Source organism: Lepidothrix coronata, unplaced genomic scaffold (genome assembly GCF_001604755.1).
Source record: "Lepidothrix coronata isolate B3197 unplaced genomic scaffold, Lepidothrix_coronata-1.0 Scaffold127, whole genome shotgun sequence".
Taxonomy (NCBI): Eukaryota; Metazoa; Chordata; class Aves; order Passeriformes; family Pipridae; genus Lepidothrix; species Lepidothrix coronata.
This window is the reverse complement of record NW_016690307.1, coordinates 1,464,963-1,484,163: the sequence shown is the minus strand read 5'-3', so window position 1 is coordinate 1,484,163 and position 19,201 is coordinate 1,464,963. Positions and strand designations below refer to the sequence as shown.

Sequence of the window (19,201 nt, the reverse complement as noted above, 5' to 3'; positions counted from 1 at the left end):
TTTGGTGTCTTCTGTGATTTTGTGATTTACATTTAGTTGCAGAGAGGTGTTACAGTTAGATAGGGTCAAGAAGCTCCCTCTTGGGATTCGTTAAGGGAAATCTCAGACTTTCTCTCTTATTAGTGTATTAACTCCTTCATACAGTCTTGCATGCCATGAAAAAGACCATAAGTGTGAGATAGTAGTGGTTCAATTTGCCCTTTGAGAAAACCATTAATTCAAAAATAAGCCATTAAAGAGCTTTTCAAATGTCATTGATACAAAGATTGCTTCCACAAAAGAGAAAGAATATGTACATGAGACCTTACAGGAAGTTTTTATTGATCAATTAAATTAAAATAGGAGAGTGAGGAACAAATCTACCAACAAAACTATGAATATTACCATGAATATTTGTTTATGAAGTACTCATATCTCTAATTGCAAGACTTTTTTTCTTACATTGGTATATATAAGGAGGCTTATTAATACAATTTAAAACTTGTGGTAAGATCTAACTTTTGAAAACATATTTTTCTTATATTCTAAGAAATTATGCATCTTTTCAGGCATTATAAATTCTCAGATTTAGAAAATTGGAATGTAGTTGTTAATTTTGGTTCTGTGTCTCTGAGAAATACATTCAGCAATCCATACAATATTCCTGCATTCTTGTTCCTTTAACTTCACATAGGCATAAAATACTCCAAAATGAAACTGGTTGTTGAATGCAAGCACGTTCATCTTTACCTATAGAAAAGATGAAACACGTGTTATGAAAAAATATCAAAGAAAGCAAATGCGATTTTTTATGGTAGCTTTTCTGATCAAGATTTCTATGTAACTTTGCAACCGTGACTATATTTAGCAGTCTCTTGAGTATATATGTAATTGGAATGTCATCTGTGGATTAATTTTGGACATAGACTACAGTAACATTACAGGAAATAAAGGATAGTGGTGAAATACCTTCTTCAGTAGACTACTCAAAAGAAATTTCATTAAGTGGATAATATGAGATGGCTTTTGGATAGACTCTCAGGTTTGACAACCCTATAAGTCGTCTTCAGAAGAATGTCCTTGGATTAATTTTATTTAAAAAGGTAAATCCTTCTATTTTGGCTCAGCCATATGTTGACAGCCATAGAAAATCCATATTCTTGAATACAAAGCTGAATGATGCAGTGTAGTAGAATCAAAAGCCTAGTAACTCATTCTTGTTTTAAATATTATTTCAGGCAGGTAGCTTTCATTTTGTTATTTTAAGGTTAGAAGCTCTTACCTCATGTTCAAAAAATGCATCTTCCAGTGTCTTTTCTCCGCTGCCACTCCCTACACCTTCAAACACAGCCTTGTATTCCTAAAAGCATAGACAACCACTCCATGGAAATAAGGTACTTTTGCATTCTGTGCAGCACAGATATCTTACATTACTTTATGAATTAATCTATGTTAAGTAATATTTCTGTATAGAAGAACTCATGTATAGATTACAGTTCTTCATAAATCAAAAGTTAAAAGCATATAATCAACAAAAGAAAGAAATTCATATTTGTTCTTCTATTTCTTACTGTCATTTCATACAATTTAAACTAATTTACTGAAGGCACTAAGAGAGACTTATTGTAGAATGACACATGACCTTTCACTCCTTTGAACAGAGAGCACTGAACTTCTTGTACAAATTGTACAAATAGCCAGAGCTGTAAATAGAGCCAAAACGATGAACTCTGATCCTCACATGGCTGCTCATTTTATTTCCAGTAGTCAGCTGGATTTGCTTTACCTGCATTAATATTGTCCCCAAATCCATTAGTCTGATATGACATCCTGGAACATCCTCTGCAGATATATTTGGCTTGATTTCTTATGTGTTGCATTTCTGTGTAATTTCCTCCTCTGTGTGTTTGGTTTGTTGTTCCAGTAAAGTAGGAGTGCAGTACATGTCTACTACAATGGTTTCCAAGTTCATCTAAATATCTCACCGTGGCATGAATAGTCTTGTTTTGTACCAAATTGACATGATAACTCATGATTCAAATGTTCTGCTTATGCACGAGATCAGATCCATCTTTGTGGGGTTTTTATGGAAAAAAGCAGTTGATCAGACACCATTTTGTTTTGTGTACCTACTTAGGGGTAGCACAAATGTTATAGACAGAGTACAACAGTTAATTCATAGACCAAGTGTTGCAGGTTGATTAATCTTTAGTAGCAGTACTATTTGCATCAATATTAACAACTTCATCTACTTCTTTGAGTCAATTAGTAATTTAGAGAAAACTTTTCAGAAGGGAATTTTTACGGTACACTGGCAACAAATCAGCTTTGCACAATGTTAAGTGTTTGGCCAGCTCACTTTAAAATGACTCATGCCTATGCTCCAAAATCTTGGAGGCAGCAGCTGTGAAGTGAAACTCAATTTGGGGAGGGTTAGTGGAGTAGGAAGACTTTTGTTTATTAGGATGGGATTTGGTCTTATTTAAACATCATTGTAAGGGGATCTCTGTATTGCATGAAGGTAATAATATATCTAATGTCTTTATAGCAAAGACCTTTGATTCCATATACATCTTGATGGGAACTTTAATATCTTTGCTGATTTTTTTCTTGCTCAAAAATGCTTTTAATTTAAGTGAATACTCTTTAAAATTTTGCTGACATCAAGTGATGTTAAGTATTTGTGTTTTGGCTTTTGGTTTTATTAAATTAGTTTACATACTGCGTAGTATTCTGCAACACGCTTCACTTGCTCGTAGTCATCTGCATTGGCCAACATGTGTAAGCCTTCTGGATAAAGTTTTCCACAGGTTGGATACAGCTTCTCTCGGTCATCTTTACTCAGCTCAGTGCCAAATGAATTAATGGTGATGATAAAGGCACGTCTGTCTGCCTCAAACTTAATACGCAAAACAAAGAATAAAGAGGTGTTATTAGACATCTAATTCTAAATTGTGTGGATATTTTGTGGTTTTTTAGTAAGTTAAACTATGAAAATTAAAAAAAAAAAAAAGTGGACTTGAGAACATTGGAAGCCTACTTTATTTTAGAAACTGTAAATCCTTCTTTGTAAGTATATGTTAAATTTTAACTAGAAAATCAAACAGGGTTTTGCAACCATAGCTTTTATTCTGTGATTTTTGTACTAAAAATATCATCGCTGCTGCTTGCTCATTTCCCTGCTTAGTTACCCAGATGTTGACGACAAAAAATCTCCTCACACCCTTGTGTATGAAATAATGCTCCTATAAATAATAATAGTACAGGAAAGGACTGAGAATCAATAGTGCTGTTCTGGGGTAACTCAAGGTGCTATTGATAGTAAAGGTTGAATGAAAATCCTGAAAAAAAATAGTTTCTGAATGAACATATTTAAAATGCTAATTTAATACGGTGGAGGAAGCTTTTACTCACTAAGTTAAAGTTTTAAGTGTTTCAAATACCAGTTAATTTTTAATACATAGAATCAAAGGCTATATTTCTTCTGCCAGGTTTAGATACCAGTAGTATCTGTATTTTTAGTGCAGCAGTAAACCAAAAGTCATTCCAATGTCTAGATCTCACACTGTTCTTTTGTACAAGGCAAAATTTCACTTGCCGTTCTTACAGTATGAATTAAAAATGCAATAGTAAATAAAAATAACCTTACTCAGTTCTATCTGATTTAATTTTTTTCTTCTGTCTTGAGAACTAAATTGACTATGGTTTTATTTCTTTCCTTTATTTCTTACCTTCATGTTGTAAGAACAGCAGAGTCCTTGCTAATTGCAGGGATTATGCAGGGAAAATCTTCCAAGTATATACAGCATATGCATATTTTAGGCATCTTACAAAATTTCTTATGCTATGAATATTTGAACTATTTTAAGCAGAAACATACTCTTTTCTGTTGAATAATAAGGCTGCAGTTACAACACAAATCTACCACTTTAGCCATTAAACACATATTCACAGATCTACTCCTGTGTACTGGCTCATACAATTACAGGAACCAGCCACCCTCTGGCACTGACTTTGGAGTGAGTAAAATGAGTAAACAATAGAGAAGAAAATAAGTGCACTTAAAAAGATTTCTAGCTAATGAATAACAGGGCCAAATTTCACTCGCCTTTTTAATACGATCAGGCATATCAGTCCTGGTGAAACTGTTTTAGAAGGACAAATGCTTTCTTATTTAACTCAATAAAGTCATGTAGAATATAGGGCTAGATTTGTAATATTTTTTTGGTAAAAAAATATTCTAGATGCAACTACTAGCAGGTTTGGGTTCTGCTTCAGGTGGCTCCCAGTTTGAGAAAATTTGCAGGATCATTCACATCCATACAGACCTCTCAATTCATCAGATTATTAGCATGTGAGGTTCTCTATAGTGAGTGAGGCCATGAGGCAGTTACTTGGCAACTTGCTGTAGGTAGAGGTGAAGTCAGAGGATGACCATTTACAAGGTGATTTAGTTTCCATATGGGAGACAGAAGTAGCATGTCTACTAGTTCAGAATTAGCATGGGGCCCTGATAACAGACACAGCACTGGCTGCAGTGCAGTACTGCAGTTTCTTGACAGATTCAGGGTTAAACCTGCAATGTGTGTTATCCAAGGCGAAAGAGAGATAGGCAGTACTCTTAATGTGGAAGGTTGGTATCATGACTGGTAGTCAAGGAGTTGGGGAGCTACATACCTCAGCCTCATTCTGAGAGAGTCAGGTTGGTAGTCTTACATATAAGATTACAAAATAAATAGCAAGTATTCTTTTGAATAATTAAACTTTAGCTTTTTGTGAATCCAACCATTAGCTCTGTGTGTGTCTTCAGATTATTAAAATGTTATAGGAAAGGAAATCTTCCATAGAAAAGTTTATCCTCCTGGCTGACTGACATTAGATAGGGATTTTAAAGAAGCTTATCATAGACTAAATTGTTACCACTGGTATAAAGATAGTTTTGCAACATGCTTAAACTAATGTTGGTGGGTAATCTGCTCTAAGCATGAATTTCTAGCTAAAAATGAACTTTCTGAAAAATCTGAATCAACTGCAGGAAATGTCTTTATCTCTGCCAGCCAATCTCTTGATTTCTATTTTTCAGAAAAGAATAGTCAAAATGCTTAATTTCTGTACAATTTAACTTGATTAGGAATACTTTGTTTAGAGTGTAGACTGAAACATTGTGACCTGGTTAAATGAAATATGAAACTGCAATCCCTTTTAGGATATTGTTTTGTAAAATGTGATTCAGAAACCATTCTTCCTTCAGGAATGAACTGCCATGGTTATTATCTCTCTCCTAAATGCAAACTTTCATTGTGATGTCATCAGAGCTCAGTGAATTTTGTTCAGCTTCCAGGGTGTAAATTTTGCTTATCCAGAAAAAAAAGACTCCAGGAAGCAAGTGGGTGATCTGGCTTTCAACTTCTGCAAAGAATTGTGATAGAGCATGTGGGGGAAAAAAAAGGAAGGAAAAAAAAGGGAGCTGAATGCTGAGAACTCAATTTTAGAAATTTCTGCATCTTTTGTTACAGTAACAGAGACAAAAATATCATTCATTATGATGCGAATATGCTTTAGGGAGAAGGACATTAGGAATTTTGTATGTCATGGAAAAAATAAATATTAAAGTTTTCTGAGTTGAGAGAAAAATATAACATAGAATGCTGGACTTTTTTATATGACACTAGTTCCAAAGGTCACTCAATTCTAACTTTCACTAATTTTAATAGGAGAGTAGACAAACATAACAGTGCCATGAAGCTTAAAGATTATTGATTAGTAAATATACAGTAATGCCAGACTTTAGCTATCCCAAATTTAATTTTAAGCTGTAGGAAGTGTAAGAATAATAGACTTCTTTAGTTTTTCTACATAATGCAGAAAAATGTTAAAGGGCAACAGTTTGAGATTAGTGAACTATTTATTCCGTTCTGCTCTTTATTATAGAAAAATATTAACTGAGCCTGGCTCCTCCTTAGTAATGGTCTAGCTGTTTCTCTAGTCAAGAGGTAAAAGTCATCCTAGAACATATTATATCTTAGAAAAACAAGTATATTTAGAGGAGAAGTAAACATTTGACAGAGCGCTTCGTAAATGGAGAGAGAAAGAACAGGAAAAACAAAATAAGATAAATATAACAACATTGTGGACTACTTTAATGCATAAAGACCAAATTTTTCTTACCTCGAGAATAGGTCTCATTATTTCTGCTGTAGTGCCACCTTGTTTTTCACAAAACTTATAAAATGCCTCAAGATAAGACTTCATGAAAAAAGAAGAGAAATATTTTAAATACTGCTTAAGACCTGGACTAGGTTAGCACATAGTCCTGAACCTCATTTTTAAATACTTCTGTTAACTCTGATAATTCCACCTATGAGTTCACATTCAAGTATGTGCTTAATTACTTAGTTGAAAGGTGAAATATTAAAATGCAAATGTCTCGTTATTAAAATCTGAGTTCAAATGTTTTCAAAAACTGTAACAGGACAAATATTATGATTTACTTGATCTATAAAGAAGGATCTTTTTGAGCTTCGTTGAGTTTCCACTACATAATAAGCAGATGGCTGAAGGGAACTCTTCATTTATAGTGTGTGGAGGAGGGGATTTGGGTATATGCCACGGCTGTTAGGCCAGCAGTACGAGGATACACAAATTAATCCCTACTGCTCTACCCTAAACCCTGGATTAGGACAGAACAGCAGACGAAGCTCCTGTAATACTGGTCAGCAGAGCCCTCTGATCTATTAAGGATTCTGGCATCTGCACCCATTTCAAACTACCTGTGCAGGAAGGACAGTAAATATCTCAGAGATGCTGTTCCTCCCGCCTCTCCATTCCCCAGTACTGTTTTAGGGTTATCAAAATGTATTTGCTACAACTTCACACAATCTTTTTAGAAGAAGCTGTCACTAACTATGCAATTAAGTGAATTTTAAGTAGAGACATCTCAAGGGGGATCTACTACATGGAATTATAGTAGAACTGAAGCATAATTGATCACACTGACAGGTGAAGCAGAGGAGAAAGGATATATTAATAATTTACATGTTTTTGCAGAATGATCCCCCTAATACTTAGATGAGCAAGAAGAAAAATAAAAAATAGATTTAATAAATATAAATATGTTAATGTGAATATCCACAGAGGATATAAGAATAAAACATGTATGTTATCAAATTGAAAAAAAGTGTCTAGTGTAGTAGAACTGTGAAAGAATTAAAATACATGAAAAAAATTAAAATACTTGGGTAAAATTGATGCTGTTTTGAATGAGAGAAGTAGTGAAATGTTTAAGAATAAAGAATTGGCCTGGGAATTTATAAATATAATTTGTAAGACAAACAGAAGATTTTTTTTCTTTCCCCCTAGTTCAATCAGATCACTGTAAGAATATACTTCCTGCAGTCTGGGGCATTCACTGTGAAAGAATGATAACAAAGAATTTGGAGAAAATGTGCCAGGAGGAACCATCAGTGGAATGTATAGTCTTTAAAGAGAACAAAGAGTAGTGACCTGTGTGCTAATATTTGTAAAGTACTTTGAAAATGCAAATCACGTTAGATGCATATCCTTACAACATTGTGCTGTAGCACTGCTAAAGAGGATTTTAAAAGGAAGAAAATAATACAAAATCCTTAAGTAAAAATCATGTTAGCTAGACTCAAAACAATTAGACCTTTTCAAATCAAATCTTCCTTATATAAATAAAAATAAATGTTAACCAAAAGTCTGTCTAGGCTCACTTAGTAGCTAACAGTTCTGTGGCATTTGGCAGATAACTGGGTTATTCATAAGCAAATGGATCTGGAAATTAGCCTGACATGTAAAGCATTTTCATTAATGAGATATTAAATTAGAATTTGGATGCAGAACTAAAATTGGAAAACTCCCCAAAGAGTGGAGTAAAAATGAAAGGAGCTGGATTTGATTCCTGGACTTGAAATCAACCAGATGATCTCAGACAGCTTGCTTTATCTCACCATACTTCTGTTTCCCCCTCCATAAAACAGGATCCTGACCTTTTCTGAGAGGCTTTGAGAAATCCCAAATATTATTGTTATGTTGCAAAAACTTGCCTTGTAGAGTTTGTTGCGCATTATTTCAATGTTCATTTCGTCCAGGTCATTTTCAGACAAGCAGTCTTGAAAGAAAGCAGCTGAAAGGAGAGTTTACAATATTGCAGTATAAATCTGCATGCTGATAATATGCATCTCCTGTCTATTGCTCACCAGTGTGTGAACAAGGATCTGAGGTTTCTGTTGTACAAGAAAGGCTGATATAACAGAGGGGAAGAGAAATCCTCTTGATTTCCCCTTATCCTCCTACTCCCTCCTATTTTAATCAGAATCAATCAGTACCACAGCCAGAGTCCACGTCTCCAAAGAGAATCAGATGGGAATGCTAATGAAAGCCCTAATCTTCTCTGAAGTATATGGTTTGGGTATTATGGAGATTTTCTAGTGAGGCACATGAAAAAGAATTTTTGTCTTAAATCATGTAGGTGTTCTTCAATTGTTAAGGAGAATCCTCTTTCCTATTTTCCTTCTTCTTCTTTGAGTATGTCTGTAGTGGGGGAAAGGCAACAGGTTGCAACTGGTAAAGGGCACAAACTTTGACCTTGACCATCTGTGCTTCCGGCTGCTGCACAGAACTGACTAGAGAGCAAACTTTTGAGCAGGAAGACAGTTGGACAAAGTTCATTTGTGCAGCTGGACTGTTTAAAAATACTGTATTCATAACCCACAAAAGTGTGCCAAACTCTCACTGTTCCTGAGCTATGCCAGTGGGGCAAAGTAGTGCTGCATGTCAGTGTTGTCTCAGACTGTGTCAATGGAAGATAGTATTTAAGGAGAGCAGGTGAGCCTGGACATGTTCTGTGGTCTTCTCCCTTCCTACTCTTGCAGCATCCAGATTTTGGATGGAGAACATCAGAAGGTGTGGCCCTGAGAGTTCCCATTATTATCTCCTTGTAGATCTATTCCCCATAGACTGTTTTAAAGACCTAATACTACTCTCTTCTTTTACAAAATAGTTTAGCAAAAAAAAAAAATTCCAGAAATTTACTACCAGCTGTGTAAAACAAAAACAAAAACAAAAACAAAAACAAAAAACCAAGATGGTTTAGTTTACCTCTTTTAAAACTGGTTTTCTGCTGGGATTTGGTCTTCTGAAGGACTTGGTAAGCAGCAGTTCGCAGCTTACTGTGGACAAACCGCCGCCTTTAGGACTCTGTAAACCTTGTCCTTATCTCTTTATCAGCCTTGTCCACTCCAAAAGCCTTTTAGTCTGTCCATGCATGGCAGCACTGTTCATTCTAGCTGTCCTGCTCTGTCCCTTCTCTGATTTCACTGTACAGGTTGCTAGTGCCTGAGCGCCAGCGGGGATGTGCTGCAGGGCATCCTCTGTGAGGGAGAGCCAGGGCTGCCCATTGCTGGACACAGCCAGTTCCAACCGGGATCCACCACAGGGCACAGCTGAGCCTCTCAGCCAAGCAGGTGTATCTAACGGGGGCCTACCTGAAAACCAAATCTGGACTTTTTACAAGAGCATGATAGAACAAGAAGGTGTGGCTTCAAACTGAAAGACAGTGAGTTTAGATTAGATATTAGAAGAAATTCTTTACTGTGGGGGTGGTGAGATGCTGGAAGAGGTTGCCCAGAGAAGTTGTGGCTGCCCCACACCTGGAATTGTTTAAGGCCAGGTTGGATGGGGCTTTGAGCAACCTAGGCTAGTGGAAAGGGTTGGAACTAGATGATCTTTCAGGTCCTTTCCAACCTAAACTGTTCTTTGATGTCATGTCTCTAAACTTCTCCCCACTCCTTGTGACACTCACTGCCTCTCTAGAGGAATGCAGTGTAACTTGTGGTGATAATTAAGGGGGAAAGGGAGAAGAGCCTGGAATGAAGGAGTGGAAAAGGCTGGAGAAAGGTGTTTTCCCCGAGTGTCTAAATGTTTCATTCATTTCTGCTTGTTTCCTATTGTCTGGATCAATTATTAATTACATCACATATATTAATCAATAATAAATCAAGTTAATTTTCCCCAAGTTGAGTCTGCTTTGCCTGCAACAACACTTTTTAGGTGATCTTAACTTGTGCTGGGAGTAGGGCATGAGCAAGTGGCTGGGCGGAAATCTGTTTTCTCTCTGGGATCAACCTACCACACCCTCTTGAAAAGCAGAACCCAAAACCATTCATGGCCTGAAGATGAGGGCACATGATGGTTTCACATATGTTTAGATCCATCCAGTTCCATCTAACCCCCGGTACCCTTCACAGTAGTGCACAACAACTTGTTAGTTTTTGTTCATATTGGCTGCAGCAGCACATTGAGCAGAATTTCATCTTGATTTCATAATGTGACATTCCCAAACTTTACTCTGTTTTGCTTTTAAATTTAGTTCTTCAGAGTAGGACTTCTCTTTATGTTTGAACCATGCCCAAATCTCAAGAAGGAATCTGGGTTCTACCACAACTATATGCTTGACCTTTAGTGAGGATATACTTTTAAATTGTAGATGTAGATGTTGAAATAAAAACCTAGATGCTCTAAATCAGTGACTATTTCATATATAAAAGACATATACTACCCTTCTTGAGTAGCATGTCTTCTTTCTGTCTGCTGTCCAAGGTGGATATAGAAGCTGTTAATAAATGTTGCTAGAATATGTCCTGAACACCACTTCAGAAGTGCTTGATCCACACTTCATGTTTTGTGTTACCAAAACAACATATCCAGTAGGAAATATGTTATTCTTAAGAATACAGGATTAGTAGTTTCAAGAAGAAAGTAAGAAACAATTTAATGTTTCTACCTAATGGTGTGTCAACCAAAATTGCGTTGTAGAGCTCAGTGGGGTTTGAGGCAATGCTGACAGCTTCCATTTGCTCAAAGCTTCCCAGTGGATGGCACTTGGGAACAAGTTCAGCTATGGGTCGCTGATGTAATGTGCCAGTTATTAAAAGAATTACGTTGTCAATCATATAGCTGTATCTGTATTTGAAAGAAAAAGTAAAGAAAAAGAAATCTTTATGATGACTTTTCATTTGAAAAAATACAAACCTAAGATTTTTGAAAATTAGCAATAATACTAAAAAGTATTATTAGTATGTATGTTCACTCTGTATCAACAGTTCATCAAAAAACAACAGAAATATTGAAACAACAAGTAACACCACAAATAAACAGTAAGTAATACCACATTAGTTTTAAACAACATGACTGATTTGGAAAACAGACTTTTTTAAAGCAGGACATACGGGACAGAGAAGTGCATGGTAATCTTTGCACTAAAACAGCAGAGTTCATGCGGATGTCCAGTCTTAGGCCTTTCTTTTCACTCACCTTTAAACATCCTCCCATGAGGAAACTAAGGACAGATTGTCACATATTTCTTCTCTATCACTAAAAGTACTCTTTTCAGTAGAAGTTTTCTATCATCTTCTTACTAGTTTTATTGTCAAAGAGGCTGATAAGAGTTTTTGTCAGTGACTTGGAAATGGGAGTGCTACTCCCTTGGGATATTTATGACGTTCGGCTAATCCATGTTGTTATACTGTTATAAAGCAGATCCCTGTTCTTAAAGTTGTTTAAGCCAGTTATTTACAACTTTCATCTGTTTATGATGGTATTAGATCAGAGCTTTCTCTTCATCTTGCATCAAACAGCAGTTGAACTTTTAAAAATAGCTACTTGGATCTAAGTATCTTGCAATATGCAACATAAAGTTCTGATTTTAATGTTCAAATAGTATAAAAAGTATGATAGGTGTGGGATGTGGTGTTGTTCCCCTTTTTAAAAAAGGTCTAGAGGAGGATGCTGAGGAATTAAATCACTGCCCTGTACATCATGAAATTGTTAATCTTGCATGAATCACCACGCCAAACTTCAGGTTTGCAAGTTCTCTGACTTAAAAGGTGATTGAAAATTATAACCATTTTCCCCAATATCTACTACTTCTCCCACCACTGTACACATAAAGAATGTGATTCTGTTCTTTAAAATAAATAGTTGCAAAGACAATAATTCTTCATATATATATAGTATATTTATATACATATATAGATAGTATTTATACATATACATGTGTATGACGAACTTATATTTGCAAATAAAGTATGTAAATGTTGCAGTATCAAAGTAATTTTGCTGGGTTTGAAATTTAATAGAAATTCCAACACATTGCATTTACACTATTTTAACTTTTAACTGCTTTTTTCTTTTGAGTCTGCATGGTAATCTATGTGATAATATTACTTACGTGATAAAATTCAGAAAAGTGGCAAGTGGTTCAAAAGCATGGTTTCTAAAGTAATGAAATTCTGTGAGCAGTTTTGCTTTTAGTTTATCATCGATGGTGGAAATAGTGAGAGGCCCAGTTTCATTAGCCAAGAAGTTGCCATAGTCTGTAGTCTGTAGATGTAACTTCAGGTCTGGAATTAGATTCAGGGAAGAACATGAGAATAAACTGTTATTTTATCAAATTTAACTGTTATTTAACCAAATTAAAAAAATTAAATGTTAATTTCTTACATATTTTCATATTAAGTATCTGATCATACTCTATTGAAAAGTTTTTTGCGTAGGTTTAATATATAGTGTAAAAGCAAAATTAATGCAAACTTGTACTGTCTTCTACCAGTAAGACTTACTGCATGCTACAGGAAAGAACAAATAATTTACACCTCTGTCAGAAGTTTCACCAGCAGCTTTGCTTTTCAACCATACCACACAGAGTGTGACTTACTACTATCTCTAGTCTCTTCCTCATCAGGATTATTCAATGTTTTAGTTTCACTGATTTTGCATCATTTAAGTACATTAGTTGTTTCGTCTGCTGCACTCCTATGGACTGTTATGCATCAATAGGAATCATTCTTTAACTTTGTTAAGATCTTAAATTTTTATATGAAACGTTTAAATCTCAGGTAAGATTATAGTCTTCTGTTATCAGGCTGCCTGAAGAAGAGGAGAGAACACATCTCGCCTGGCTCACATTCTGGACTCCAAATGACTTCTGCAGCGGAACACTTGAGAGGGCAGAGTTACACTCTTAGCATTTCTGGTTTGGCTTTGTATGAATTATGGCTGTGACTAGAAAATCTTAAGAAGCTGTTCCAGAAACTTGGGTTATTGTGACATACTCCATTTGAGCTCTCAACCCTGGTGACTGAGGAAAATGAGTTGTTTATACCACAAAGTTGAAAGAAGCTTTCATGATATCAAAGAATTTGTTTGACAAATTTTCTCTGCTATCCATTTTTCACCATGAGGGAAAAGTAAGAATTTGAATCAGTTCTTAGTGTTCAAAGGAGTTTAACATTTCCTTTTAGAAAATCTCCTGCTGCAATGCATAGTTATGTTCAAATGCTATATAGAAACTATTGTAAATTATAGATTGGGATATTGCTACATGATTTAGGCATTCATAATAATTAGTTTTCCATCTAAAATCTGAACTGATAGTTATGGAAAAGGACAACACTCCCACTGACTGAAATAAGAGTGTACCCATAAGGGAAGTTAATTTGCAATTAGCAGGGTATGCATTTATCAGTACAGTAGCTACTTTTGCCTGTTTCCCCATGCATTTCTTAGTATGCAATAAGGTTGCCTTCACCGAGACTTAAAGCAACTAGTACAATTGTGAATTCAAACTCCTACATCTAGAACTCTAGCTTACTGAGATAAATCTCAGAGTTGTCTATGCAAGTTGGCTGCCACTCAGGGTTGTTCAGAGCCCCATCCAAACTGGCCATGAATGTTTCCAGCCTCTCTGGTCAACCTTTTCCAGCATTTCACCACTCTTCTTGTAAACAATTTATTCCTTATAACTAGTCTGAATCTATTCTCTTTAAGTTTATAACCATTACTTTGACCTATTACTACAGGCCCTACTAAAATGTTTGTCTCTATCTTTCTTGTAAGCCCCCTTTAGGTACTGAAAGTCTGCAATAACGTCTCCCTGGAGCCTTCTACAGGCTCAAAAATCCCAACTCTCTCAGCTTTTACTCATAGGAGAGGTGCTCCAGCTCTTCAGTCATCTTCAAGGCCTTCCTCTGGACTTGCTCCAACAGGTCCATATCCTTCCTATGTTGTGGACCACAGAGACAGATGCAGTACTCCAGGTGGTGTCTCACAAGGGGAGAGCAGAGGGGAAGAATTGCCTCCCTCAGCCTGCTGGCCACGATTCTTTTGATACAGCCCAGGACAAAGCTGGTTTTCTGGGCTGTGAGCACACATTGTCAGCTCATGCCTGGCTTTTCACCCAACAGTATCCCCAAGTCCTTTTCCACAAGTCTGCTCCCAATTCCTTCATGCCTCAGCCTGTACTGATACAAGGGTTTGCCCTGACCTAGGTGCAGGGCCTTACATTTGGCCTTGTTGAATGTCATGAGGTTCCCATGTGCCCAATTCTTGAGCTTTTCTAGGTCCTTAGGGTGACATCCCATCCCTCAGGTGTGTCAACTGCACCCCTCATCTTGGTGTCATCTGCAAATTTGCAGATGGTGCACTCAATCCCACTGTCTGTGTTATTGAAGGAGATGTTAAACAGCACTGGTCCCAGTATGGACCCCTGAGGGACACCACTTGTCATTGAGCTCCATCTAGACATTTAGCCATTGACCACTATTCTCTGGATGCAACCACTCAGCCATTTCTTATCCACCAAATAGTCTAACCATCAAAACCATATCAAATCACATCAACACACTCTTGGATAGTACAGCCTTATTCAGCTAGCACTCTGGATCTGTTAGCATTTCTCTAGATCTTCCTTCAATAGACTGAACTTATACTAGCAGTGTAAATCAGTTGCTTCTTAAAATTATACAGGTGATCACAAAGCTTTACAAAAGAAGGCAGAGGTAATTGGTCTCTCAATAGTCAGAGTCAGAATCTTGGAAATCGTCATAGTTTCAGCATAGGCTTCTGTGTAGGAAGAAAGATAATCCAAATATGAACAAAAAAGAAACCTAGCTAACTAAAGAAAGAGAGAAAGATAAGCAAGATTAAGATATAAATAAAAACAGAGAGTTATACACAAAAATTAGTCTAAATATGTAAGACCAAATTTTTTAAAAATCATTAATATTTTGATTTCACATCCATATTTCCTGTGAAAACTATTCATTTTTACTTCCTGTTTTTTATAGCAAAGAATGTAAAAATACTTGGCCTATAGTGAATTTGATAATATTACTTTATTACATGCAGAGAATTCCAACTTTCCTCAATTCCTTTTCAGATGAACCACAGATGAACCACAGTGTGAACTGCTCATCTTAAATTATAGTTCTCTATTGTTGGCATAAGTAAGACCTGGGGGACTATTTCAGTCAGACACTTTTGCTAGTAACATGACCTGGTGACCCAGAAGGATTAGATGGCTGAGCACTCCAGTGGTTTCAGACACTCCACCAAAACTTTTTATTGATTATATCTATTCCTTTTCTTAGGCCCTCTTGGAGACCTGCACTAGACTGGGTTTTTCAGCATGTCCACAAGATCCCTAGGAAAGAAAATTCCCATATTTTAGCTGTCAGTATGATTGTCATCCACCTGCATTGTGTGTTTCCTCGTACAATTATATACAGGAAAATAATATGTAGGAAAATTATGACTTTAAATAATATGATTTTGCTCACAACTGAACATCAACCAAACACAATTAAGAGGATGTGTAAAGGGAACTAATGCACAGAGGGAGATTAGTTTTAGATGATGCAGTTAAGACAGGAATGATCCTGATCAGAAAGAAAGAATATTGTGAGAACTTGAACAAAGTGACAACCTGGTCTCTTGGCATCAAGTACATGGGAACTTATCTAACTCCTCCCTTTGATAGCCAAATTGCCAACTAACTGCAGTTTTCTTTGAGTTACACTGTTATTTCAGCCGCCACAGGCTGGCAAGTTCTGGCTCTGGCAAGTTAAGTAAACTTATTTCAGTGATGTGTTGGAAGAAGAGGTGGAATGCTTGTCCTCCTGTGACGTAGTCTCCTTTCTACAGAGCAGGAGTCTTTCCATCACACAAATAAGCAAGGTAGGAATAAAACACCTAATTTAAGATACACTCATATTTCTATTTCAAAGACTGCCAGCAAGATTGCTCTGGGAATCTCATTCCTTTGAAACAGGTGGTGACATAGGGCCAAACTAGTAGCAAGCTGCCCACATGGAAATTATAGTAATTCAGTCAAGCCCAAAAGGATGTCTAAGATAAGCTGGAAGCCTGTCTGTATGGCCCTGAATTGAGAGGACACTGTATCATAAGTCAGTTAGTAGTCTCCTTTTTTTCTTTCCATTTCCCTGTTATGCTTGCTCTGTGATTATCAAGCACATGTAATGCATTAATCTACAGTTTTTCCTGTGGTTCTTCCATACTGACATTATGGTTTTCTTTCTAGAGATATCAAAACCACTTTGAAATCAAAAGTTCCTTTTTATTCTGTTTGTAGGTTACTTTGAGTGATTTTGATTTTTTCCCCCTACTTGTTTGTTTTAGCATATTTATAGTGGTTTTAACTAAGGCCATTTTTTGTGGTGTGGTGCTATGCCACAGAATACAGAATAGGGTAAATTTACTACCTTTTAATGTGAAGAAATGAACTGATGGCGCTATTGGACACACATCATAGTACTACATCACAAATCACTGCTGAATCTTTTTAATGGAAACAAAAGACAATGTATGAAATTTACTTTAGAGGTCTGTGGTTTTGGTGCACTGTACACTCATGGTGCAAGTTCAATATTACAGTATCCAATATGTGCAGAGAAATAAGAGTGTTTAGTGTCATGTAGAAATCCAATATTTCTCTTATTTACATTATAAATAATGCATTTGGAACTGTTAGGAATCTGTTAGCTGTCTATAATAAGTGGAAAATATTACAATGGAGAAAAAGATGCAGCCGAATAGAGACAAAAGCAAAGTGATAGTGGGTAGTAGCGATGTGCTTGTAGAAGGTTTATGAAGGCTGCTGCTTCTGTTGCTGAAATAATTTACATTTTAAAATGGAATGAACACTACAAAAAATAAGGTTCAAAAATAAAACTTTTTGTTCTTTCTATTATAAATCTTAATTAGAAAAGGATTTTATCTCTCTGTTGTTATTTGTTGATCTGTTGAGTGCTTTTCATAATATTGAAGGTTTATATAGCTCAGAAATGTTTGAAAACTATTTTCTAGTGTAAATAATATTCTTGTAGTGTGACTTAAAATTTAAATTTAGATAGTTTTTCTTAACTAATCATCATGAGCAAAGATTCTTCTGGGATGGGTGTAGATGTTTTTCTTGTGTATCTTTAAACCTTTGTATTTTCTTTTTATTCAGAAGTAACCAGGATTTTATTTTTTCACTTCATGAAGCTTTAGATGACATCATTTACTGAACTCCTCTGGAGGGAGAAGTGAAGTGAGAGCAAGGTTTAATAATCCCACCATTCTTTCCTTTGTGCCTTTTACAGACGTTTACTAACTCTGTTAGCTTTTTCTGAAGTCTATATACTCATGGAGCAGGACTTTTTGACTTAAACAACTAAATACAATATCAAGAGTGTCTGTGATGTCTTTAAATTGCATAGGTCACAACTGCTGGAACATATAGGATACAGAAACTGTTGATTTTGTCCAGATGACATAAGGAATAGATTTCAGTTCTCAGAGTGATTTTATACATATGTTCTCTGTGTCTGAACTGCCATTACATGAAATGGAGAGCTGATACAGCTCTCTAGGTTATCAACTGAAGTAGGTATGTGCACTTGGACGGTTCAATATTGCCTAGATCACATTGACTGTACTGACAATCTCTTCTTTAACTATGAGAGGAATCTAATCCTGCTGACAGGTAAATATCTATGTGCATTTCTATATGCAGTTGTTTTAATCTGCAAGATGAATCATAGCTTTCATTTTGGAGCCAGGGAAATGAACTTTATGTTCCTTTAGAAAGGTGATTTTTTTTCTCTTGCATTTTTTTCCTGCCAAGTGTCTGGAGGTGTGTGATTCTTTGTACAAGTCTGTCTTCATCAGCCTGTAACCAGTCTTGGCCATGAAAAGCTGTTTTGGAAACCACTGTGTGTTCTCTTTATTACTGTGGCAAAGTCACCTTGGAAAGAGCTTTTTTTTTTTTTTGTATTTTCTTAAGTTTTATCTCTGTGGAGTCTGGTTTTCTCTTACTGGTAAGCAGAATGTCTCTCACTACACTAAAACCCATGAAGTAATAAATTACTAAAATTATATCTTTTATAGAGAAACTCAGAGCCAAATGGTAAGCTTTTAATAAGATTTTAGGAACTATTTTATCCAGCTGAAATGATATGAAACTTCAATACCTGAACTGTTCTATAGCATGGTTAAAATCTGTGAAAAGGTTATCCATCTACATAAGAACTCCATGGATGAGATTTTCAAACCTTATCAGTAAACCAGAAAATCCCATCCTCTGTACTGCTTTGCAAATCATAGTCTGTACACAAATCGCAGTCTGTGGAAAGCTATTAACTTAAATATAAGAACAGTTCTTCAGAGGACATCAGGGTTATCTCTGGGTTTTCAGATAAGCTCTCAATACTTCAGTCTTTTACATTGCTTTCTTCAAATGTCTAAGCAAGAGTATTTCTTCCCAAATAAAATAAAACATCAGACTTACCTTCAAGTGTCTCACATTGTGCTAAATTGACATAGTCTGCACTTTTCAGGATCCCAGCTTTGAACCCTCGGACCAGACCCTCCAAGTAGCCATGGTCTACACTGAAATAAAACTCTGAGTATCCCGGCATGGAGAATAAAAGTTTAAATCTCTCTGCTGGATACTTGATGGTACTGAATATCTGCCACCAACTGTTTCTCTCCTCTTTGGAAGGAGTGACAAATAGTCACTGATTTCCTGCCAGCCTATGATTGTGTTTTACCAACTGGTTTCTTCCTGTTTCTTGCTGTATTGTAGTTCCAGTTTAGTTGATGGAACAACAGCCAGCCAGAAAATCCAACTCCCTCCTGTCAGAGCCAGAAAATGAACCTATTATTGTTGAAAGAGAAGCCAAAAAGGAAGTACAAGTTTTAACTACTTCTTACAAGGATGCTCTGCACTGATTGAAGAACAAGAAAGCACATTAGAAAGCTTGAATAACAATTTTTTATTTCTTATCTGTATTATAAACAGGAAGTTATCTGTGAGCATCTTTTGGAAAAGTATTTCAGCACTAAAATAGAGGGCTGTGGC

The 19,201-nt window shown here is 36.0% G+C and overlaps 1 protein-coding gene across 1 annotated transcript; it reads right to left on the bottom strand.

The window, feature by feature from the left end:
• Positions 1-300: 300 nt before the first annotated feature.
• On the bottom strand, positions 301-18,875 carry ATP6V0D2 (ATPase H+ transporting V0 subunit d2). Its single transcript, XM_017826463.1, has 8 exons — positions 18,629-18,875; positions 12,230-12,401; positions 10,784-10,962; positions 8,046-8,125; positions 6,148-6,225; positions 2,702-2,878; positions 1,262-1,339; positions 301-729 (listed from the first exon to the last, which is right to left on the bottom strand). Exons 1-8 carry the CDS (start codon positions 18,756-18,758, stop codon positions 568-570), a joined length of 1,056 nt encoding a protein of 351 aa, XP_017681952.1. The 5' UTR covers positions 18,759-18,875; the 3' UTR covers positions 301-567.
• Between the last annotated feature and the right edge of the window lie 326 nt (positions 18,876-19,201).

Bases quoted from the DNA above. Each gene is read 5' to 3' on its own strand.
- ATP6V0D2 (XM_017826463.1), bottom strand. From the start codon at position 18,758: ATGCCGGGATACTCAGAGTTTTATTTCAGTGTAGACCATGGCTACTTG. The intron at 8,126-10,783 runs GTAGAAACATTA...CTCTCCTTTCAG, and splicing joins TTTGGTTGACACACCATTAG to CTGCTTTCTTTCAAGACTGC. The intron at 730-1,261 runs GTAAGAGCTTCT...TCTTTTCTATAG, and splicing joins ATGCATTTTTTGAACATGAG to GTAAAGATGAACGTGCTTGC.